Source organism: Heloderma suspectum, chromosome 13, assembly GCF_057233095.1.
Source record: "Heloderma suspectum isolate Gila_16-S chromosome 13, 16-S_ref, whole genome shotgun sequence".
Classification (NCBI taxonomy): domain Eukaryota; kingdom Metazoa; phylum Chordata; class Lepidosauria; order Squamata; family Helodermatidae; genus Heloderma; species Heloderma suspectum.
The window spans coordinates 16875780-16901551 of record NC_139470.1 but is presented as its reverse complement, the minus strand read 5'-3'; the positions used below and the strand labels follow the sequence as shown (position 1 = coordinate 16901551).

The following is a 25772-nucleotide window of genomic DNA, read 5'->3' as shown; positions in this document are numbered from 1 at the left end:
TACAAGGGCAGCCCCACGTAAAGTGCACTGCAGTAGTCTAATCGGGAAGTTACTAGTGCATGTACTAGTGTGGCTAGGTTATCCTTGTCCAGGAAAGGCCATAGCTGGAGGATCAGCCGAAGCTGGCCCCAAGTACCCCAGGCCACGGAGTCCACCTGGGGCTCCAGTGATAAGAATGGATCTAGGAGTACTCCCAAGCTACGCACCTGCTCCTTCAGAGGGAGTGCAGCCCTGTCCAGGACAGGTCACTTACCCAATTCCTGGACTCGGGAGCCACCAGTCCACAGAGCTTCCGTCTTGTCAGGATTTAGCTTCAGTTTATTGGCCCTCATCCAGCCCATTATAGCCTCCAGGCACTGGTCCAGCACCTTCACCGCCTCAGCCGACTCCGACAACAAGGAGAAATAAAGCTGAGTATCATCAGGGTACTGGTGACACCCCACCCCAAAACTCCTAATGACCTCTCCCAAAGGCTTCATATAGATGTTGAACATCTATATGGGGATAGACTAGAACCCTGTGGCACCCCACAGCTTAATAGCCATGGAGTAGAACAGGAATCCCACAATGCCACTGTCTGTAATCGGCCCTGCAGGTAGGAGTGGAACCATAGTAGCACAGTGCCCCCAACTCCCATCCTGCAGAGCCAGTCTGGTAAGACACCATGATCAATGGTGTCAAAAGCCACTGAGAGATCCAGGAAGGTCAGCAGGGTAGCACTCCCCCTGCCTTTCACCTTGGAGTAGGTCGTCAGTCAGAGCAACCAAGGCCGTACCCTGGCCTGAAACCAGATTGAAATGGGTCCAGATAATCAGTTTCCTCCAAGCATGTCTGAAGCTGCCCAGCCACCACATGCTCAAGCACCTTGCCCAAAAAGGGGATATTGGCAATGGGGCGATAGTTCTCACACACCTCTGGGTCCAGGGAGGTCCTCTTCAGGAGAGGGTGCACTACAGCCTCATTCAAGGCTGCAGGCACCCCGCCCCCCGACAGAGTGAAGCATTAACCACCCCCTGGACCCACCCAGCCAATCCATCCCTGCTAGATCATATTAGCCAAGATGGGCAAGGGTCAAGCTTACATGTGTTTAGATGGACTCATTCAAGCATCTTGTCCACATCATCAGGCTGCAACAACTGAAACTGATCCCAGGAAACACAACCAGACGGAACACTGGACACCCCCCACAGACTCTGCGATAACTGTGGTGTCAAGTTCTGAGCAAATGCGAGCGACTTTCTCCACTTGCCTACGTTGTAACAGACACCATCTTAGAAGAGGCATCTCTCTTAAATACTTCATAAAGTTGTGCTTGTTAGAAGCATTTGTGTACATTTTAATCCTGTCCAGTTTAACTGCGAGCACATTTTGGTCTGTTCAGTGGAGACTTGATGCATAGTTTTCATGTCTCTTGATTTTTCAAAAAGATTCTGAATTGAGGAGTCAGGGCTGTGGGTGTGGAGATAAGGTTAAGCAGGCTGTTGGTTTGTTATGGCTTACATAAAGAGAGAGAGAAAAAGAGCTGCTGATCTTAGCAGTGACAGGGGACAAGAAAATCAAATGCGTTTTATATCACATTATGTACCTGCCTATTTCATATTGGTTAATTAAGCAATTAATCATTAAAATCTTTTCCCAAGAAGCTGCCATGTAATACACAAATCTGTTGAAACGATTCTTCTCCAGATTTAAAACATGTAAGCTTGCTGATTTTTGTGGCTTGATCCACTTTAAATGCACTCAAAGAGTAACAACTGTTGCCTAATAAGGAGCCGTTCAAGGACAAATAAACATCTTGGGCATGATTATTTTGGGTCCATTTGGGTCGGCCATTGTTATGAACGGCTTAATGGGATAGAATGTTTAATGTTGATCCAGAGCTTTGAAAGCTTAGCTCCTGTATATTTTTCTAACTCAAAACATCTCTTAATGCAAAATCTCTATCAAGGCAGGGGATCCAAATCTCTCTTCTGGCCTAGCTTTGAAGCCTTTGCTTTTTTTAGATGTTTCTGCCATTTGGCAATCAATCTAAGGTAAGGAGGGTTGATTTTTCCCCCCCTGACTTTTTTTTCGAATAAGCAGAAAGCTTAGTTGTGGGGGTTTCTGTCAAGGAAACCCAGCTTGGAGTAATTCCTGTTTTGGCTTGATGGAATTCAAACTACTTCTTTTTCAAAAAAAATGTCTTGAGTGGGAAGAACTGGATGGCAGTTTCACAAGCTGTGCAATGCAAAGCCAAAAGAGGAAACCTGCTCGAAAGAATGATTACATGAGAAGGGGAACTTGGATTTTGACTTTTTTACAGGTTTCCCCTGAGAAGCTAATCTTTAGGAACCACAGAACCTCCCAGGGCCAATAAAACTGATGTCTGAAGTAGCAGAATGCTGCTTCATTGTTGGGCGTATTAAATACAGTTTGTTTTCCTTGCAATTCTTTTTTTTCCTTTCAGGAAAGCGCTTGGCTGAACAGCTGTGATACATTATTTCTGCACCCTTGTTAGTTTTCCCGCCATTGTTTCCCGTGCAGGTTTATCGCTAAAATCTCTGCCCAGAGAAACGGACTTTCGTGTCCATGTATCTGGCAAAAGGCGAGCTGCATTGGCACCCTGTATTGACACACAGCTCACTGTCATTAGGACAGATTTTCTGTCCTGTAGCCTATTCTAAAGATGCTGTGCCTTTTAAATACAAACTGTGCAAGTCATGCCTTCCTGAAAAGATGCTCAGAGCTGTTTACAATAAATCCTTCTACACCTTTCCCAGTGCAAAGTGTTTTTTCATGGCCTGTATCTGGATGTTGTGGTCTATTGTCTCCTTGTGTTAATTCTCTCTGTTGAGAGCCATTGTCCCTGTTCCTTCTCTCTGTGGGGTATTTTCTTTATCAAGTGACTGCAGTCCTTTCTTTTCCCTGTACAATATCCCATTCAGACTGTAAAGAATGGTTCAGATGTAACAATCTCAGCTTAATCAACTATGGTTTGTTAAGTGGAGAACCAGCATTATGCCTGCATGCTCCCCCTTCATCCCTGTCCTTTCCTCTCCTTGGGCTGTGACTTTGGTGCTTCTACTGTGGTTTGTTTAAACTACAGTTTCCATTACATCAGGACCAGGAAACTGTGATTTAATCTCTGATTAAAACCAAGCTAAGTAAACCAAGCTAAGGAACCCAGGATCTGATCTTAGTTAGTAAGCCAAGATTAAACCAGTTTCCCAGTTCAGATTTAACTGGAAACTGTACCTTAAACAAACCACAGTAGAAGCACTGAAGCTGATGTGTGAGAGGAGAGTGTGGGGGCATGCCATTCATTCTCAGCTTAATGAACCATGGTGCGTGAAACCAAGATAGTTATGTCTGAAGCTGATGTGTGAGGGGAGAGTGTGGGGGCATGCCACTCATTCTCAGCTTAATGAACCATGGTGTGTGAAACCAAGATAGTTATGTCTGAACCAGGCTTATGTGTATTTCACAAGTCAGGATTTTCTCTTGAGATCTTGGGTTACCTTTCCAGAGGCCCAGCTTCTTAAAATCATGGCTTTGGGAGGCTTGCTGGTTTTTAGTGTTCAAAATTATCCATTCTTTTTTTCTGCCTGTGATGGGCTGGAGGAAGCATAATTTATTACATTCCAAAGTGCATCATGATCAAGTCCCCAAAATCACAACTGAATTTTGAACAAGTGTCTTCAGTATTCGGTATGCAAAATGAGTTTTCCATCTGTTTTTGATCCCAATAGTTTCCTCCCCATATAACATGTTGAATCAATCACTTACTATTTTTCTGTCTATAAATAGTGTTCAAAATAGTATCTGCAAATTCAACTTAGTGGCAGTTATTAGAGTAAGCAATCAATTTCATTTAATCTCTAGGTTTGGAGCATAAACAAAATGAAAGAAAAGGCAACTGCCCTACGATCAAATCACTTAACAGTGAAATGTGGAGGGACAGTAGGATTTGGGTGATAGCAGTGTAAATAAAATTCATGTTCTTAAAGTTTAGTGTGCCATTAGAAATCTTCATTCCATTTTTCTCCAACGCTTGCCCACCCCTGCAGGTTTTAGATGAGATTTCCGAGCATGGCATAAGGATTTACCAGTTACCTGATGCTGATTCTGATGAGGATGAAGAATTCAAAGAACAGACCAGGGTCCTGAAGGTGGGTTCAACACATACTAAGTTAGGCATGTCATTCTGTTGTGGCAATCTTATCCAGCATATATTCATCACATAGGTTTGGTGTCATTTTCCTTTATCCAAAAGTAATAGGCAGTGAATGTTGAGAGCTGCTTTTATGATGAAGTTCTGGTTATCCATGGGACTTTGAGTTCTGCTACAACAACAACAACACAAAATCACTGTACATTGTGCTTTACTGAATAAACAAAATGTGTGTTTCCATTTGTACCCTCTTCTCTACAATAAAATTGCACATTTGAGTGCAATTCATCCAAAAAGAATCAAGCAAAAAATGTAGATGGAGATACCACAATATAATACCTTAAAACACTTGACCAGCTTAAAAACCTAGGAAAAATAAAGAGAAATACTCTAGAAAACATCCTCTTAGGTCATATGGCCATAGAGTCCCTACCCAGCTCTCACCTAGACCAGTCTCCAATCATCCTCCCTCTTTCCTCACAAGAAGGTTTAGTCCAAACTTTAAAACACAGCCCACATCCAGGTTAAAGCAGGGCTCTTGGCCTACTTCCACCATTGAAGGGAGGAACCCAAAGGTTTATAGCCCAGCCCAAAGCACTTTCATGAGGCTCTGATAATGCATTCCTGAGTTTAAGGACAAGCACCATAGTTTCCGCTGTACTCTGGGTGTGATGTCCCAGGTAGGTCTTCTTAGGTGTAAGAGTTACAACACCAGAGCTTGGGTGTGGAGGCAGAGATGACAAAATCCCTTACCTTGCTTCTCTGCCCTGACCAGCTTCTGATCCAGGTTTTGATGGGGCAGATCTTAATAAGTGGAAAAGGTAATGGGGCTTTATTTAACAATTTGAAAAAAAATGTTACAGCTAGAAAATCCAAATTCTGCTATTGGATCCAAACTCAAAATATGGAACAGCTTTAAGAAAAAAAAAAGAAGCCCATTCATAATAGCACTCAAGAGCATTCATATTAGGCTGTTGGTCGTCCGTGAATACATTTATACCCGAGTGCCTTAAAGAGGGAAGACCATTGGCATCTTATCATAATGTACCCCTAAAATACATTCTATTATTTTATACTGTTACCATGACTGAGACTTGTATTTATGAGAATAACCAGATCCTTCAGATCTTGCCACTTTTCTAAAGAAGTTAGCTTATTTTTATTTTATTAATTACATTTACATTGTGCCTTCCTTCCGTCATGGGGTCCCAGAGGGTCTCCTGTCCAGGCATTGACCTGACCTAGACCAACTTAAGCAAAGTTGCTGTATCATGTGTTGTGAGACCATACCCACTTCATCTTTTTGAACCTAATGATCCTGGATTCCTGCATAAAGGCTTTCTTAAGCAATTGTATACATATGCAAAGTTATGTATAACATGTAACTGGAAGTCCCCAAAGCAAGCAACTAAAGAGCAGTGGTTTAATAAAATTTGGGAGAGTGTGAGTATTTATAAACTTACCCAGCAAGTGCAGCGAGCAAGGAACCCTAACTTGAAGAGTGATATTAGGGCACCATGGTTTCCTTTCCTTTCCTGTGGTGAGGCACTTCAAGCTTTTGATAATATTCCAACAGAGTACAGTTGCCTGTACTTTTTCTGATTAATATGCACACACATGCAAAATGACATACACTTACGCATGCTCCTTTTATATTTGTTGTAGAACTTGTATTTTTACTTTCATTAGATACTGAGCTCCTACTTAGGTCATTTTATTGTAGATGTTCCAGAAGCATATCAGTTATAGACTGAGATTTATAAATAGTGGATTCCTTTGTTTCTTTAGTGACTTTGATTTATTATTATGTGCTTCTCCTTTTTGTTGCCTTTATTTTGTTAACCTTATTTTGAGGGAAGAAAAAGACCATAACCCTGGCTTGAGAGTTCTCTTTGCATTGACGTCTCCTTGCTGGTAGTCTGTTGTTGTTTCCCTGGTGAGCTTTTTGCTTAGGCCTGAGGCACATGTAATGTTACCCCCAGGTAAGGGACAGCAACAATTGACTACAGGCTTGAATATACGACCTGACCTCTTCGCATGTGAATTTGTTCTACCGCTGTCCCTTCTACTGGTACTCATCATTATGTTTGGGCATTTTCAGTCATCTTTACAATCAATGTGTGGTTAGGGTTCTCAGAGTTCAGGAGAGTTTTTGAGTTCATTTTAGAAGGGATTATAGTCAGATGGTGGTGTGGAAGAAATTTGTGCAAGGGAGGGATTGGGAAAGAAAGGAATGTGATTTTACAATCTGATATAATCTCTTTAACTCAGAATACTACTATGTTTGCTGCGGGCCTTCATTTTAATTCTTCCTTGTTTTTACTGCTATTGTGCCCTGTCCAGTATTAGCTGTGTTTAAACTCTGATTCTTCCTATTCACTCATCTCATTGCTGTTGGGCTGAAGAATACGAAGTAGGAGGCAGTTAGATCTTTTGAAATTGTATTGTTTCTTTTTTTAAATGAGGTTTTGCCGAAACTTGGGTTTTTTTTATAGAGTAGGATGAAAATGGGGTACATGGAGAAGCTGGAGATTATCGGAGGCATGATGACAGGGAAATGAATTTGTGGTTTTTAGAAGGAATATTACTGTCTGATTTGCGCTAGGAATAATTCCCTAACCAGCATCTCAGAACTCCAGTGTCTTGAGTTGTTAGCAGAAATGACCCCTGTTTCTGTAGATAATCCTTTTGCCCTCCATGGGTTAAAATTCTACACTTTACCATAAATACAAACTGTACTTTCCATGGTATCTAGTGACGCCCCTCCATGTCCCAAAAGAGTGACCACTCAATGAGGAAGTGCTCACCCAAATCCTACCTTTGGCATTCTTCAATGATGATTGTGTAAAATGGAATTTCTGTTTCATTGACTCATCTAGGCTAGCATTCCTTTCGCTGTGATTGGGTCCAACCAACTGATTGAAGTGAAAGGAAAAAAGATCAGAGGTCGCCTGTACCCCTGGGGAGTGGTGGAAGTTGAGAATCCAGAACACAATGACTTCCTGAAGCTACGGACCATGCTGGTGTAAGTAGAATCTTTCATTTAGCCTCACGCTATTGGCATCTTGAATGAATTATGTTTGCCAGAGACATCTCGCTTGCCTACAAAAAAAACCCCTTGAACACTTAACTCTAAGATTTATGTACTAACTTTGTTTCTCTCTTTCTAGTAAAACTGCTTGTGGTTTTTATTTCTAGGCTTCTGTACTGCTAGCTGAAAGCTTGTGTGTGTGTGTGTGTAGGAATCTTAATTCTGGATTATTTTAGTTAGGATGCACTGTATTTAGAAGCCAAAATTCTCCAATTAATGTGAATTCAACATTTCAGGGGACAGGGGCTTGTCAGAATTCATCCTGGCTGCATAGCAGCTCCACTCAATATGGGGGAATTTTGTTAGAAGTTATTCCATTGTTTTGATTTCACAAGAAATTGAACTTGACTCAAGATTTTTCTACATTGCGTATCTATACCCAAGCCTAGCTAGCCAACATGTTTTTATAACTCAGGGTGCAATCCTATGGCTGCTAGTCAGTGGCTAGACGGCCATAGGATAGGTCAGTTCCCCGAGAACCGACCTCCACCCCCTCCTGCACTGCCTTGTAGGCAGCGTGGAATAGGGCCGCGCTTGGAAGAGGAGCGTGGAGCGGCAAAAATGGGGTGCTGGGGGCGTGCTGGGGGCGTGCTGGAGCTAACACAGAGATTTATTTCGCATGCACATGCTTTTTATGGTAGTCATAAGAGACTACCCCTCTAGAAATTGTTACAAGAATAATGGTATTTAGAGGTGATTTAAAATGGGACAAGCAGAAGGATTCCTTCAAACAAGTGCTGTGAACCAAATATTGGTAAAAAGCCAGGTATATATTGGAGCTGATAATCTAAAAAGTGATACTTGGCTCTGTAACTTTTAATAATGTTTGGGTTATTACTTTTTGGGTAAATCCATTAATCAGACTTTGAGTTACTGCAATTCTCTGGTATTTAGAACTTAATTCTATTATACACCTTTTTGGACTGGTAAAGTTTCAGGCAAAGAGCTCCCCCTACTGATCCCTGTACATGTCACATGTGTGAGTTTGACCCTTTCTGATGCAGAAGTTATAGTGATAGTGAAGATAATTTTCATAAGCAACTTGGAGATCAGGTTTTGTGTATTATTGTATCTATAAATCAAATGAAAGGGCTATGTTGATGGAAATGTACATTCAAATTAACACTGAGGCTTTCCCATTCTCTGTCTTCCATCACACACGACACGGCTAGAAGTCCTTCTTAACATCACCTTTTTAAAAACACACCAGATAAGTCTACCTGCTTTAGAAAACAACGTGCACAAAGGTTATAAAAATGCAGCAGTGCCATAGCCCCTGGGATTGATCTGCTGAGCAGGTATAAAGGCTGTGGCTATAAAGGTATAAAGGCTGTGGCTATAAAGGTATAAAGGCTGTGGCTATAAAGAATAGTGGCTTTTTTGTTTTTAACTTGGAATAGGTTTAAATTTGAATTAAGCTTGAATTAAGCTTCTGTCTTCGAGACTGAAAATATATAATCCTTGCTATGGGTCAGTATGGTAAGGACTCTGATGGGGAAAAATGGATGGGTTGCAGCCTCCCTTTTGTCAGAGGGTGAGTATATACTGAGGCCAAAATCTAAATGCCGAGTGGTTTAATGGAAGAAAAGGTTTGTGTAGAAATTACTCAACTATGTTGATATATACTGTTACTTGAGATAATAAGTAAATGGGAGAGAGACCTGAAACATTCCATGGACAGTTTGGGCTTATGGGTTGTATCAAATGTTAGTCTAACTTAAGCTTCATTAATTTCAATGTATCTCTTTTGAGTAGGACTAACAATAGAGACAACCCTATATTTGGAATTAAAGGTACCCCTGTGTTAAGCTTGGTGCAAATAATTTTAAGACCTTGTCCCATTGTTATTTGACACCTTGGAGGCTGAAATACATAAGACCAGTTTTCACACATTGATGTTGGAACAGAAAGTGCTGGTTTTTCTCCACGTTTAGTTGTGCTCAGCTGTTGACTGGACCTAGGATATTAGAATATGAAAAACAGAGCCTAGTGGTACAATGTTGCTGGGATATCTAGAAGGCCTGGGTGTTGAAGAGCAAATGGAGTTCATATGTAATTTGGGATGGTACTTCATTTAAAGAACTTGATAATACAATAGGAATGTATGAAAGGGTTAGGAGGCTTTTGTTATATGAGGACAAAACAAATTTTAAGTATATGTTGAAAAAATGGAGACAAAAACACATTGAGAAGGGATTATAGATTATCATTGGACTAATAAAACCCAGTTACATATCAAGGTATAAATACATTTTAAAAAGTATTTAAAAATATGCAAATAAACCTATGATCCTTTATAGAAAGAATGTGTACATTTAACGGAACAATGGCCAAAATTAGACCAATGTTTAGTAGTGGCTGTAAAGATGAATTATCTAAATCAAACTTTTTTATTTTAGTCTACCCCAACTAAAATTTTAAACAATTAAATTGCAGAAGATTATTTCACTGTTTATTTGGAAAAGTAAACACAACAACAACCAAGGATGAAATCATTAATTTTGTAAGATTAAAAAAAGCCAGAGAGGTTTATCTGTACCTAGCATAAAAATACATTATTTTGCAAATTTTATCAGTTAGTTTGCTGATTGGATAAAAATTCCTATATCACCAATATCTACATTTGAAGAGAAAGTTCAACTATTCACTTGAATATGATGGGTTGGCAATAAAGATAGACTGTTAATTGTAAAAGATTTTTTGTTCTCTAACCTACTTGGGATATGGGGTAAATTTAAAAACAGAATTAGCCCAGCAAGTCACCTTTAGCATTGTGTGTTGATGATCCTAAATTTAATAAATATATTTTTAATTAAAGTACCGTTACTGGAGGAAACAATGGAGAACTTTCTTATATGAGGAATTAAAAACCAGCCTATTGAGATAATGGATTGAATTAAAAAGAATAATTGATTTTACTTCCATATTTCAGGGATAATATACAAATTAAACTTTGGGAATATTTATGGTCAGCAAGATTCCCCCCCCCCCCCCATTATTTATCTGTACTAGAAAAAATGCTTTATTGATCCTTGTTGAAAATGCTCTGATGTGATGGGTGCCGATTGCACAACAGAATTGGCTGGGCTGGCTGCTTGTTAGTGGCTACCGTTAGATATTTCCTGTGGTAGTTGCAGTTCAGCTAATATGTACAAAATATAGGAATTATCTAAAATTCCAGAAATAGGAGTGTGGACAGCAAAGACGTGGGAAATATGGCAAACCTGACATCATTTATTACAACTAAAGAAAATGAGAATCCTCAAAGGTAGGGAAGGTGTATGAATAATTTCTTACGCTTTGTAAATACAATTGGTTATTTACCCTTTGCCCAGCGTTGTTTTAGCTGTAGGTAAACAATTTTTAATGGAAGTAGAGATTTTGTTATGACCTAATCCACTTGTGATGATTCTAAACTTTAGAAATAACAAAATGTTGATGGTACAAAAACAGAAAAACAAGGAGTGTGATTCCATGAAATGTGGAATTTAATTTTAATTTTTAATTTAATTTTTTATTACATTTAATTTTTAATTTGCATTTAATTTTTTTTATTACATTTCTATACCGCCCCATGGCTAAAGCTCTCTGGGCGGTTCACACCAGTTAAAACCATGACATACCAGACGATAAAATACAGATGATAAAATACAGAATTAAAAATTTATCTCAGAAAGGGGAGAACTGAACCACGTGCTGGTTTTAAGGAGGGATAGATTCTTTCCCCAGTTTGGGTCTTAGTATAATAGAACTGAAATAAATGTCCATGTGGAAGGAATATTTTCAGTGTGAAATGTATGATGCCTTTTCATTGTGTAAATTACAGGGGTTTTTTTTGTTTTAGGTGGATTTTAATGCTTACTGATTGAAAGCATTGCTCTCTCTCTCTCTCTCTCTCTCTCTCTCTCTCTGAATGGTTAGGACTAAAATATGGACAGAGAAGAATCTTATAAAGTGTGTGTGTGAAGAATCTTGTAAAGAGTATGTGTAAAGATGAATATTAGATGGCTAAGAGGATACAATTAAAATTTTGGTGTAAGGAAGAGTAATTCTGAGAACTAAGGTACATGATGCATACTTGGGAAATGTCCCATTGATCCTAGCATGATTTATATTGGTGTGAACATGCACAGGATTGGGTTACAAGTAAATGCCTGTATGCCATTGGTAGCAGATGATGTCTAGCTCAGCTGAGGATATAGCTAATTTCCTTCCTTTTCTCCTTCCAGTGGATGATGCTCAGTGCGATTTCATGCATATTTATATGGAAGTATGTCCCACTGTGTTCAATGGGACTTATTCCCTAGTAAGTGTGCTTTGGATTACAGCCGGAGAGAGCAATCCTATGGGGATTGACAGTCGCCTCCAAATCTGGGGGTGACCGCCTATCCACTGCAGGGCGGGAGGAGTGGTGAGGAGCGCATCTCCTTTGCGCTCTCGCTGCCCTGCTTTTGTGGCTAGACAGCCGATTTCGGCTGTCTAGCCGCGGGACCTCAGGTGAGGAGGCTGGACGACACATAGGAAGTGTCATACCGGCACTTTCGATCTCACTGCCCCGGTCTGCCTCCAGGAACACCCCATTTCCCCTGCTCTGTGCTTCTCTTCCGAGCCCAGAGCGCGGGGCTGATCCTCACTGCCTATGAGGTGGCACAGGAGGGGGTGGAGGTCAGTTCTCCAAGAACAAACCTTGGAGCATGGGCTCTGAGCCAATCCTGTGGCCATCTAGCCTCTGACTAGCAGCTATAGGATTGCGCCCTTAGTATCTGTTTCTGAAGGGCTTTTTATAATCACTTGAGTTTTCTGTCCCTAGCTCATTATTATTGGGGTTTTTTGCTGGCTCTTTCATTACTGTTTTTAATTGGTAGTTGCTATATTTTTGTTTTGCCTGTTTATAACTTCATAATTTCTTACATAGTTTAGTTTTCTTGTGCATGGCTTTGAGGGCCTTTGGTTCAAAAGCTTCATAAAAATTAACATTGACGTGACACAGGTTTGAAGACCATGGCGTTGGTTTTTATGCGGTTAAGAGAGGAACATAAATATATGACATTTTACTGAGTGGTTGTGATTCAGATGTCACACTGAACCATGGTTTGGCATATGAGAATGAGCCACCATGGGTTTTGGGATTGTGCACTCCTCTCTTCCCTCTCCTCCAGTGTGGCCCTGATTAACCACCTTTTAGCATGTCATCAGAACCCTAAATTGTGGTTAATGTTTGAAACAAGCCAGCTTCATAACGTTTGTTTCAAACAAACCATAGTTAACATTAACCACAGTCTTATTGTATTCAGACAGCATTATAAGTAGTGGTTAATCTAGACCAGAAGCAAAAGCTTTCGAACCCCTCACAGTCAGCTGGCAGGGGAGGGGGAAGCATGCAAACCCAAGGCTGACCTAGTTTTGTTCTTGTCATGCCAAACTATGGTTTAGTGTGATGTCTGATCTGGGCCTATATCTCTTGGCAAAGGAGGTTAAATGTTGCACTTCCTGTTTCAGGACGCATATGCAGGATCTTCAAGAAGTAACCCAAGATTTGCACTACGAAAACTTCCGGTCAGAGAGACTAAAGCGCACTGGCAAGTGAGTCGAAGTTCTGTTGTGTGTTCTTCCTTATGACTCTGCCGTTTTGTTTTTACTCTTATCACAGCTTCCACAAACTCTTGTATCTACTGCTTGTCTTCTCATAACCTTTCTCGTCCTTTTCCCTAACCTGAAAACACACAGAGAAGCCATGAACCTTTTGATTTTTAATTGCTTCCTCAGTGTTAATTAACAGAAGGAAACCACAGATCCTGCAAGGATGGCTTATTTATGAGTGTATGTGCTCCAGAAAGAAAGGTGTGCAAGCTAAGGGTTTTGTAGAATATCTTTTTTGAGTTGTTACTGTATTCATTCATTTTATTGTAATCCTTGTCCTTATCTTTGTCAAGGTCCTGACTTGGGCTGTTTCCCGTTTGTCAGATACATATAGGGAACATACTTCAATTCATATGACCATACGAAGCTGCCTTATACTAGGACAGACTATTTGTCCATTTAGTCCAGTATTGTTTACTCTGACTGGCAGCAGCTTTCTAGGGTTTTAGGCTGACGCCTCGCCCAGCAGGGCCGACCCAAGACATTTTGCTGCCTGAGGATAAGGATAACATGTTGCCCCTCCCCATCAGTGGTGAAGTGGTAAATTTTGAAGTGCAGGCACTCATGACAGTGTCCATAGCCACTCCCACAAGGAGAGTCCAAAAAATTCAGGCAGCTGTGTTGATCCATATCAACAAACCAGCTTTAGCAGTTTTCATCTCTACCAAGAGCAATGCTTTTATAAAGCCAATGGGTCTTAATTGCCCATTCAAGACCCAGCCACTCCAAAATACTTTTCATTACAAGAGGAAACAGTGTATGGTTGCTGGGAAAATCCATTTTCCTCCAGCTACTGTGAGGATCGCAGCTAAGCTCAGAGGGAACAGGGATTCTGAGCGGGGTGACAGATGATCTCAGTGTCCCTGCTAATAAGAAAGTGCCAGCATTGCATTCCTGCGAGCTCTGGCTTCATCACACCACAGCCCTCCATCCCATATACAGAAGTTGACCAGAGTGATAGATGAATCTTACTTCAACAGTAGCGATGGCAGTACTTCCTCCACCACACCTGAGGTCAGCAAGCTAGCTGAGGCAGCGCAGGACAGGATGCGCAGCACCCACACCCACAACACCTCATTGCTGCCCCGCTGCGTCTGCTGCCTGAGGCAGCTGCTTCACTTTGCCTAATGGTAGGGCCAGCCCTGTCACCTAGCCCTCCTCTCAGAGAGCCTTGCTCTAGGATTGTGGTGCACTTTACATGCAGGGACCTGTAGTTCATTGGTAGATCTTTGCATGACAAAGATCTCAAGTTCAATCCTTGGCATTGCCCATTTTTAAAAAAGGATCCCATGGCAGGTGATGGAAAAAGCCCCAGCCTGAGACCCTTGGAGCACTACTGTGAGACAGACAGACAACCCCGGGTAGACGGACAAATGGCCTGACTGGTATAAGGCAGCTTCCTATGTTCCCAATTGGATATGCTGGGGACTGATCCTTCTACATGCAAAGCTATGCTGTCCCCAATCTCTTGCACAAACCAATCTCTTGCACATAATTCCTATGCCTCTTGCACGTAACCCATCTATTTTAAAAGGACATGCATGGAGATCACTGGAGACTGTGTTCAGAGCCCCCCTTTGCACAATAGTGTAAAGCAAAGGGTGGTTTTACCCATGCACGTTCTTCGCTTGATGACATTGCATTGTGACCTGCATGTGTGAACGAACTGTCCCAGACCAGACCTCATAGGCAGGACTTTTAAAAATCACGTCAAACACAGTTTTTTTTCTTCAGTGCAGTGAGTTCACACCTTCGGCTGCAAGTTGTCGAATGCTGAGTAAATCAGTCAAGTGGCATACGTGCGTGTGTGAATTGACCCCAGGGATGCTAGAGAAGTCTGCCACGGACCTAAATGAGGCTGGATTCCAAAGAATCTGACCTCTGGACTCTGCAGCAGACCGGCCACGCTCACCTCCATGTCTGAAAGAGTTCCCACGTGGTTTCTCTCCAGTTTTCCAAAAAAACGCGATATGCTAATGGCGGCTGCTGTTAGCTTACCGCAGGAAAATTACAGCCATAAATGGCATATTGTACCCATTTGCAGCTGTAAAGCACTTACTTTTATATAAATACAGACGTGAAGAGCTGCAATTTAGGTAAAAGTAAGTACTTTACAGCTGCAAATGGCGTAAAATATGCCATTTATGGCTATAATTTTCCTGTGTGAGGCTAATGGCAGCCGCCATTAACAAATCATGTTTTTTAGGAAGTTGGAGAGCCGGTCCGCCAATTCTGGTGGATGCGGCAGGGCTCTGGAGGAATTCATGGGGACCCAAGCATCCCAGATTGCCCTGCGGCGGACCCCCCCAGACCAGACATTGGGGGGTTCATGCATCCCTAATTGACCCTGAGTGAGACTTGGATTCGCAGCCTTCAGAAATGTAGTCCAGCCATTTTTAATCTGGAATTACCTAAGAACATAAGAAAAGCCATGCTGGATCAGACCATCTAGTCCAGCATTCTGTTCACACAGTGGCCAACCAGCTGCCCATGGGAAACCCACAAGCAGGACATGAGTGCAACAGCACTCCCCCACCCATGTTCCCCAGCAACTGGTGTACATAGGCATGCTGCCTTTGACAGTGGAAGTAGCATGTAGAGCCATCAGGACTAGTAGCCACTGAGAGCCTTCTCCAGGAATTTGTCTGACCCCCTTTTAATGCCATCCAAATTGGTGGCCATCACTACATGTTGTGGTTACGAATTCCATAGTTTCATTACGTGCTGCGTGAAGAAGTCCTTGCTTTTATCTGTCCTAAATCTAATCTGCTGAATGTCCCATCTTCTCTGTATGTGTGTGTGTGTTTTGAATTTTATATAATCAGGCAAATATTCTTGGCTAGAAAAAGATGTAATGTCTCCTGATTCCACTCCAACCTCACTTCTGATGCATCCCATTATGTAAATCCTGTGCCCTTGACCATTCTTTTTAGCATGTGAACCTCTTTCATGAGGGAGCCTTTCCTAACGGCAAACCTGTTCCTCTCTGTTTGTCTTTGAAATTGCCCAGTGCAAGTCCAGAAATATTTCTAGTTAAGGAAATGACTGTGTGTGTCTGGACTGCTGCTTTGTTTTCTGACTGCGCTGGTGCCATGGGGTGGGGGCAGGCAGTAGGCAGAGGAAATGGCTCCACAGAAATGTAAGTCAGAATTAGGATGTAAAATTCAGGAGAAACCCTTATGAAACAAAAGTGAAAAATAAGAAGGTAACATCAATGAAGGGGCTTCCTGGGTTTGAGAGAGTTGCATGAGGCATTGTAGGAGGGCATTCCTCCCTCCCCCTGCCCCATCCCTCCCCGTCTGGGAGAATGACCAGAGGGAAACTTCATTGATTTCATCCTATGGAATCTAATCAAATACATCTGTATAAATCTGTCCATGAACAGAACATTAGTTATTTGCTTGTAGATGATGCAGGCATCATCTTTGGACACCCTTCCCCATCGTGGTACCCTTCCAGATGGGTTGGACTACAACTCCCATTGCCCATGGTGGTTCGGGAGATGGGAGTTGTAGTCTGGCACATCTGGGGGGCACCAGCTTAAGAAAGCTGATCTAGGAAAAGGTATTTCCTCCTGCGTGCGAGAGTGCCCCTTCTAAGAAAGTGCCAGCCACACCCACGGATTTGTAAGACTTTGCATTGAAAGGACTTAACGGTGTGTTTTTAAAATCCACCGCCCAATTAAAGGGGAAAAAATAAAAATAAAATACTTGAGTTTATTACATCAATAAAATAAAGTGCATTATTAAAGTGATCAGTATAAGTAATTAATACTTAATAAAAGTATCAATATTTAATAATTAATAATTAGGCTAATTTGAATAGGAAATTCTATTCAAAACTTTCCAGAAAAACCTAATGGTAGGGCCAGTCTCGTGGGTGCTGTAGAAACCGGCTGGCTTGTTCCTTCTGTGTCTTTTAATATGTATCTGTCTTATATCTGCAGGCCTGTTGAAGAAGAAGTTGTGGACAAAGATAGGATCCTTCAGCAGAAGGAGGCTGAGGTAAGGTCATAAGCAAAACTAAGCTGAGAAAGCATCTTCTGAATGAGGCACTTGGTTGAGCCAGTGACATTCTGAATAACCAGAGTGCAAGCCAAAGTTAAAAAAAAAAAAAATCATTTTGTGGGCAAGCGGTGCTGCTTAGCCTCCAATCATTTCCCACTTGAGAAGTACAATAACCCATCATCTCATCCTGCTTTTACATGATAGCCATGTAGTGCCCACTGCTGGCTGATTCTTTTTTCATTATAATTTTAACATTTTGTTTCCCAGTACAGTCATTCAAGACAGTTACAGTACTTCAACTTAACACATATATAGTATATCTGTGGTTGCTAAATCACCTGGCCAGAACCTATTCCAATAATTGATAAATGGTATCCAACTTTTTGGGAAAGTCTGGATGGAGTTCATTCTTCCCTCCCGTAGCAGCTTATAACTTGTTATTTTATTCACCATGGGAGTCCAGCTCTTCTTTTTCCATTGTACCAGAAACATGTTGATTCCCAAGCTGTTGCTAAGAGGATCCTTGCAGCTATTCTCACACACACACACACACGCGCGCGCACACACACACGTATGTACATATATATATATATATATATATATATATATCATAAACACTGCTAGCTGTTTGACACAACCATCTAGCTGTACCCTGTACCCTTTTAGTTCCTTGACTATACCAACTTGAAGCTATTATGACATTGGATTACACATCTCCAGCCAACCTTTATCTTAATTTTAGTATTAAATGGTACTCTTCATACTTTCTTTTCTGTCTGTTCATATGCCCCATTCTGCTTATCGGTGCTTGTGGAATTAATTGACTGGTTTTACAAAGCTCCTTCTCACTTGCACTTGCTATTGAGGGCAGTCAGGTTGGTGAGTACAAGGGAGATTACCTTTTCTGTGGTGGCCCAACACCTTTGGAATAACTTGCCATCTGGGATTTGTCGGGCTCCCATCTTTACAGGCCTTTAAGAAAGCTATGAAGGCCCATTTGTTTTCTTTGGCTTTCTTTTGAGTCGTGTTTTGTGCTGATGTTCTTAACTGCAATTATTTTAGTATTTTCTAGGCTGGGTGTATATTTTTAGCGCTGGTGTTTATTGATCTTTTTTTTTTACTATTGTATTGGATTTTATCATGTAAGGCTCCTTGAGTGGGTTGTACCCTTAAAGGGGGCATAAACCATTTAAAAAATAAATAAATAAAAATAAATAAACAAACAAACTAGAAATGTAGAAGAAATAGCGCGTGCTTATTGCATCCTGTGAGCAAATCCCATTGATTTAAGTAATGTGTATTGGGATTATTTCACTTTTCTCCTGTCCTTCCTCCAAAGAGTTCAAGGTGACATTCATGGTCACCTGCCATGTATTTTCACAATAACCCTTTGAGGTAGGTTATTTGTTAGGCTAGGTTGAGAGAGAGTGATTGGCCCAAAATTACTCAATAAACATCATGGCCGAGCTGGGATTTGTACCCTGGTCTCCGCAGTTCTAGAGTGCCACGCTCAGTTCACTCCACCACATTGGTGTTTAGGTGTTTTATGTTTAGGTTCCAATCGTTGTAGTCTGTCTTGTTCCAAAGCCTTGGGGTGGGTCACAGTATGCCTTGCCTATTATAATGGTGGGGAAAATATTTTAGCAACATTTCCATAAGGGGTAAGGCCCAACAAAAACATCTTGCGTTTTGCCCGTTTTCTTGACTAGGGAAGGGTGCTGCGAAAATATCAGAAACAGTCTTGTGGCACCTTAAAGACTCGCAAATTTATTAAGGCATAAGCTGTCCCGGACTAGAGTCCACTTCATAAATTGCATGAAGAGTTATCCTAAATTGCCAGGTAGATATTCACATGGGTGTAAATGAGGTCAGGATAATAGTTGTAGGAGAAAGTGTTTCTTACTGCATTTATTGTTCCTAAGCAAGGGTGGGAAACCTGTAGCCCTCCGGATGTTTTGGCCTACAATTCCCATGATTCCTCACTGTTGGCTATTCTGGCTAAGGCTGATGGAAGTTGTAGGCTAAAACATCTGGAGGACCACAAGTTGCCCACCTTTGTCCTAAAGTGCCAGTATGGAGTAGTGGCTAGAGTTCTGGACCGGGAGTTGGGAGATCCGGGTTCTAGTCCCCGCTCAGCCATGGAAGCTCACTGGGTGTCTTTGGGCCAGTCACAGAGTCTCAGCCCAACCCACCTCACAGGGTGGTTCTTGTGAGGATAAAATGGAGAGGAGGAGGATTATGTACGCTGCCTTGGGTTCCTTAGGGAAAAAAAAGGTGGGAAATAAATAAATAAATAAATAAATAAATAAATGTTGTTTGAAAGGGATTAAGCAACTTCCTCTCCCCCAAGGTTTTGCACGTGTGTGCACGTGTTTATGCGCGCGCACGCATGCATCATAGGCTTTTGGATGTTTTTAGAGAATGAGCTGCTTTTGGGACTGGTCTGCTTTAAACAGTTGCCATTTAAAGTTGCAAAGGATTAGATTGGAGGAAAACAAATTTGTTTTAAACTTTGATGGTTTGTTGTCCCATAAGAGATGAAGCGGCTTTCCTTAGTCTCTTGTGTAGATAAGGTGGCACGAAATCTCTTTATCTCCAAAGCAGTCTGCTGAGGACTTAAATTGGGAGAGGACTGGAGAGGTGGGGGGCAAGGCAGAGGAAATGGGCTTACATTCCTTGGCCTTCGCTGAGAGTACAAACATCAATTTCCCTTTCTGTTTTTACATTCTGAGCAGTAATGGTGCTTGAAGTTCTATTTGCAGATCTGCAAGGTTTACATAACCTCAGGGGGGAATGTAGGCTTGGGGAGATGCCAAGCTCATCATGATCAAGACATCACTTCTGCTAAATAATCTTTCTGGATTTTATCAAAGGACACTGTCCTTGGCTGGTTGGAACCATTAATCTCTCTCCTGCTTTCTTCAACTGCCATTACATGACTGTTCCTGACATGTGTACATTTATTTTTTGCTTTTTCCGCAGACAGCTGGCTTCTGTTTCCCAAGCTGCCTTTTTAATATATTTCTCCAGATACAAAACTTATTTATATTTGCAAAGCAGAAGTCTGTTTTAGAAAGAGAGAGAATTAGTAGTGGGTCTAGCCCTCCTATGATCACTTTAAGAAGGAAGGGTCACTATGCATGTGTTATATTCATGACTGGCACCAAGGGTAGACATGGTTGGGCACTTGTCAAGGGCCCGCACCCCAGCTGGGGTCCACAAGAGCTCCCTGGAATTGCTCCTTCTCTTCACCCTCGCAACCAGCTTGTTCACCTGCCTCTCGCTCTGGCCCAGACAACAGTGGTGGTGAAAAGGAGGAGGAATAGATGCCATGGCCTGCTTGCTCACTGGTTCTCTGCCTGTCAAGCCAGCAAGTGGTAGCAATAATGAGAAGGAAGAGGAAGAGCAATAGCAATAGCAGCTGGTGACAATGCTGATGAGAAGGAAGACTCACTGAGGAACAGGAGGGCATTGGAGGTGTGCCCAAGAGCCCTGAAAAACCTGAAGCTGGCACTACTTGAATTCATTTGAGCTTTGCGTGGAAATGTAGCAGACTGTACTTCTTGTACGACATGGCTTTTGGTCCCTCTCGTCATTCTGTGTGTTTATGTAAAAAACAACAACGTTGCAGTGCAGCCTCACTTCCTAATAGGTGGTCTCTTGTTTAGGGAGCCAGCCATGCCCTCTTCCAGCAGACCATTCCACCCCATCCCAGTTTTCAATTGGCCTTTCCCAACTGGTGTTCAATGGTCTGTGGTTGCTAAGCATGCTGAATCCTCGTTGGGATGTTTTGGAGTGGAGTTCCTTATTTTTTTAGACTTTTTATACTTTTGCAAACCTTGGGGCTCTCCCGAGCAAGCTGATACCTCCCTATTCGAGGCAGCAAAGAATAATGCTAAACCTTTCGTTTTTAACTGTGTATCTTGCTGGGGATCATCTCCCATGCTTTTCTTGAAGCAAAAGATTCTAGTACCTTGTCCATGGTAGGGAACTGAAATCCAAACACAAGCTCCTATGTTCACATTCTCTTTTACAGCATGCAGCTCACAGACACAAGAAACATAAATACACACAGAAAGTCTGTCTCTCTGTCTCTCTCGCACACACGCACGCATGCACACACAGTAGATATATTAGTCTTTACTGTGCCACAGGACACTGTCTACTGTCCTTCTTTGTTACAAGCAATTAGCTTAGTCGGTTGCCCTCTGCCTCCCAGTGAGAGATGAATAGCTTCATTTATTTATGCCTGATTCAAACATAAAGACTGCTGTGTGTGTGTGTGTGTGTGTGTTGATGGTTCCTGTGGCTTCCGTAATGTGACACCACATGCATCTGCTTCTGTTGTATTGGGGACTCTCTGCTTTGGTGTTACAGGCACTCCCGGGGTGTGTGTGCCTGTTTTTCCCCCATGGCCCTTTGTCACAGTGTTGTGTTGGTGCAACCGTCCTCTTCCTGCGCATTGTTGGAGGCAGAGCTCATCCGACTGGAACAAAAGCACTGGTTAGGCCTCATCTGGAGTACTGTGTCCAGTTCTGGGCACCACACTTTAAGAAGGATGCAGACAAACTGGAGAGGGTTCAGAGGAGGGCAATGAAGATGATCAGGGGACTGGAAACAAAGCCCTATGGGGAGAGACTGAAAGAACTGGGCATGTTTAGCCTTGAGAAGAGAAGACTGAGGGGAGACATGATAGCACTCTTCAAGTTGTCACAGAGAAGAAGGCCAGGATCTCTTCTTGATCATCCCAGAGTGCAGGACACGGAATCATGGGCTCAAGTTACAGGAAGCCAGATTCCGGCTGAACATCAAGAAAAACTTCCTGACTGTAAGAGCAATACGACAATGGAACCAATTACCTGGGGAGGTGGTGGGCTCTCCCACACTGGAGGCCTTCAAGACAAGGCTGGACAGCCATTTGTCAGGGATGCTCTGACTTGGATTCCTGCATTGAGCAGGGGGTTGGACTCGATGGCCTTGTAGACCCCTTCCAACCCTACTATTCTGTGATTCTATGATTCTATGAAAATGTCACAAAAGCCATTACTGGAAGATCACATGCTGTAGCACAGAGATTGGAAGTGTTGCATTCTCTTCCTTCCCCTGCTTGCCACTTCTATGTTTACCTCAAATCTCTTGACTTCTCTGTGCTGCCTCTTTGCAAACGAAACGAGCATCAGTTTAGAAAACAACACGAAGCAGCGCTTAAAGCAACGATTCTTTGTGACCAACATATTCTGTTGATGCATTCCATAATTTAACGTGCGTCGTGCTGATATCGGCTTCTGTTTTTCCTGATCAGCTCTATTAATCTTGCTTTTGCATTTTTTTTTGATGTTACAGATTTAAAAGAACAAAACTCATACATGGCTGCACAGCAATTAAGAAGCCACAAGGGGGCACTGTGTGGTACAAGCTTGGGCACTGTGTTGAATCCCCAGAGCCTGATAAATATGCAGATAATGTAGGAATTTGGAAAAGGGAAAGGGTAATATTTAACATGAAGCAGTAAAAAGAGCAGCGGCATGAATATAAAAGTTCAGTATGCGGTGAAATTATTATTCATCCTTGGAGAAATTAGCATTGCTGAGAGATAAATAACAGTTCCCACTGTTGCAGGAAACGGTTACCTCAAATTTTGATCCCTACGGTTTCTTTATGATGGCTTTAAGAAGTTAATGGTGTTTTTTTTTAAAAAAAATTGATTTTAGTGCTACTGTTTTATTCTTATAGTTGTTACCATAATCTTATAGTGGAACAAAGCATGCAAGCCACTGTCAATCTGTCAAGTCTTTAAGAGCCAACAAAACTAGGGTGGGTGGGAGGGTGGGTTATTTGCATTAATGAGAGATGTTCCTTATTGTTCTGTCATTTCGGGGTGTGGGGTCAAGAAAGCATCTTGCTACTTTTGAGGAGCCCATGTGAATCAGAATTTGGGGAGCAGAAGTTAACTACCCCCCCAAAAAAATAAACCCTGGCACACACTAATGAGCAACGTTATAGTTCTGGTTAAAAGCTGCCAGGGAGGGAGAATGGGACAAGTAGGCTCATATACATGTGCCTTTTGTCTAGCTTCTGGTCGGTGGCTGGGGGTTAGCTGGACAGGATGTAGAATCGTAGAGTTTGAAGGTACCTCGGAGATCATCTAGTCCAACCCACTGCTCAGTGCTGGCTCTGCACTGCAGGGTGCAGCTGCAGCATTCCTGACGGATGGCCATCCAGGCTTTGTGTAAACACCTCCAGCGAAGGAGAACCCTCCACCTTCCGAGGCAGTGTTTGTTCCACAGCTGAACAGCTCTCTCTGTCAAGAAGTTTCTCCTAATGTTTAGCCAAAATCTGCTTCCTAGCAATTTGCACCCGTTGGTTCTAGTCCTGCCCTCTGGAGCAACAGAGAACAAGTCTGCTGCATCTTCTGCATGACAGCCCATCAGAGAGTAGAAGACTGCTGTCACGTCTCCCTGTAGAGCACGCTGTTGCATAAGGCTCACAGCTCAGTCGCTGAGCCTTGAACCCAGTAAAAAGGTTCTTAGGCAGTAAGGGAGAAAAGGCTGTTGTGAGTTGCTGTTATGATGAGTCGGGTGGGCAATTGGCCATATTTCCATATTTTCCATATACGTTCCATTTAAGTTTATATATAATTATATTTCCATATAAGTTCCATATTTTCGTATATGAGCCATTATATAGCTGGGGACAGGACAATTTTTTTCCGTTTCCATATTCTCATAGGGCAACCTTCCCCAACTTGGTGTCCTCTAGATGCCTTGCACTGCAGTTCCCACCATCCCCAGCCAACATGCTGAGCTGGTTGAGGATGATGGGAGTTGTAGTCCAAAACATCTGGAGGGTGCCAGGTCACCCTCCCCATCCTCTGATTTTATTTTCAGGCTTTCGCAATTCTTCTTTATTAAAAGAAAAAAAAGCCCTTTTTTATTCCATTTGTTATATATACAGAAATAAAGTAGCAATTGCTGCCTATAAATAGCTCTAGAAAAGCATCTTGTCACACTTGAAGAATGTAGCTTTTATGATGACCAAAGAAGTCCAATGTAAAAAAGAAGTTTCCCGCAGGAGACTTGAAATAAATAATAATTACAACCAGTTTGTGATAATGGCTGTGGGCTTTTTTGGCCTGGATGCCTCAAGATTAGTGGCTAGTTAAAAATACCTTGAATACCAAAGAGCACATTTAGCATCGTGGGAACGTCTTCCTGTTACTGGCTGCTCCATCGCCTGAAATTCTCTTGGTCTTTCATCGTACAGTCCACTGGATTTTATTAGCGAAGAGGTGGCTATTTTTGTCTCTCTTAGTTTTCCTTGGCTAACCGGCCGAATGGCTGCTAAAAGATCCCGACTTACTCTGTTCTTCCCTTTCCTTTGTTCAAAGCAAGGCCGAGCATGATCTTCGTTCCATGGTTGTGTCAGAGACTTAGTCAGTCCATGCCCTCCATCATAGAAATAGCTGCTTGGACATCTGAGCATATTGTTATCGACAAGATGCAGAAGACCGGGAATGTATGTAGCTCATTAGAATGCTTTAATATGTATCGCCATAATGTTGTTGTTGTACAACCAAAAGTTAGGTTTGTGCTCTGGAGAAGCTTGCATTTTAAATTAAGAGAAAAGGAAGGGTTGATAAAAATAACAGATGAGTAGAAGGAAGGGAGGAATGGGAGGACATTATTTATTGCATTTCTACACCGCCCATTAGCCAAAGCACTCTGGGCGGTTTACAAGACATGGGTTGAAAAGATGTACAGGTTTGGGGGTCATGAGCTCCACGTGTCTCATTTCTTGTACCTTGTTCCAGGCCTAAGTGAACAGCTCACGTTACAGTACAGATCAGTGGTGGGCAACCCCCAGGGGTCAGGGGGTCAAATAATCCCCCCCCCCCCCCGGGATCCAGACCTACCCTGTAGCTTCAGATCTGCAGCCATCACCTGGGTTGCTAGCCTCAGATCTGGAGCAATCGCTTGGCTGTGTCTGGTTGCTGCCCAGGTGGCAAGGCTAATCCTCTTTTGCCTCCTACTGGCCCTGCTCAAATCATGTGTGGCAAGTTTCACATGGCATCTGAGGCTTGCCTGAGGAGCTGCGCATGGCAACTGAGCTTCAGTAACCCCGCCCCCCCCCCCGACTCCAGGCTTGCAGGCAGATGGTGGCCAGCTGCTCTCACAAGCAACGCAACGTCATTCATCGTATGTCACCCTCTTTTCATGTTGTGGAAGCAGGAGAAGGCAGATCTGTGGCAATGGTGGTGATTGTTGTCCTGCCCCCATTCCCAGTGCGTAGGATGAGCCTGAAGACAAGGTTAACTGTTCCCTTCTCTTACATGATTCTGCTTTATGACTCTTAATTTAGCCTCGCTCCGTAGCAGAATATTTTACTGTTGCCCTTAGGAATGATGTGTTCTCCAAAGTTACCGTGATGCGGTACTTGTTCCGGGCTTCAGTAAACGGCTCAGGTTCCATTACAGTTTAGATCAAACAGTACTGGAACCAAATTGCTGCCCCCACCCTCTGAGGGTCGCACCCCTGCCTCCGTAGTGGCAGCAAAAAAGCAACCCTTTTGCTTGAAAAGAAATTGCACTTCTGGGAGCACAGTTCTGCTTCCAAGCCATGTGTACGCTCCTTGCGCCCCTTGTTTTCAAGTAAAATTGCTGCTTTTTTTTTTTTTGTAGCCGTCACCCTCATCTCCATTCAGCAGCGGTGGCCAGGAGAAGTGAGGCCACCAAAAAAAGCCAGTGGGCTTGGATGCTGCCAGCGGCCTCAATTTTGCCCGCCCTCGGTGGAGATGAAAGGGAAGCACCTTGCATTCAGTGCTGCAGGCCAGACTGGAAATGTACCATGAGCTGCAGTAGAGCTGTGACTAAGCCGTATTCACTTGC

General features: G+C 42.5%; 1 protein-coding gene across 10 annotated transcripts in view; it reads left to right on the top strand.

The window, feature by feature from the left end:
• LOC146336089 (septin-2) overlaps positions 1 to 25772 on the top strand; it is an 83495-nt gene that overhangs the window by 37975 nt on the left and 19748 nt on the right. For all 10 annotated transcript variants that reach the window (XM_084820435.1, XM_084820429.1, XM_084820433.1 and 7 more), the window contains 4 exons: positions 4047 to 4148; positions 7030 to 7175; positions 12741 to 12824; positions 16828 to 16885. In XM_084820435.1, coding sequence (XP_084676561.1) covers positions 4047 to 4148; positions 7030 to 7175; positions 12741 to 12824; positions 16828 to 16885 — 390 coding nt within the window. The remainder of the gene's footprint in view (positions 1 to 4046; positions 4149 to 7029; positions 7176 to 12740; positions 12825 to 16827; positions 16886 to 25772) is intronic.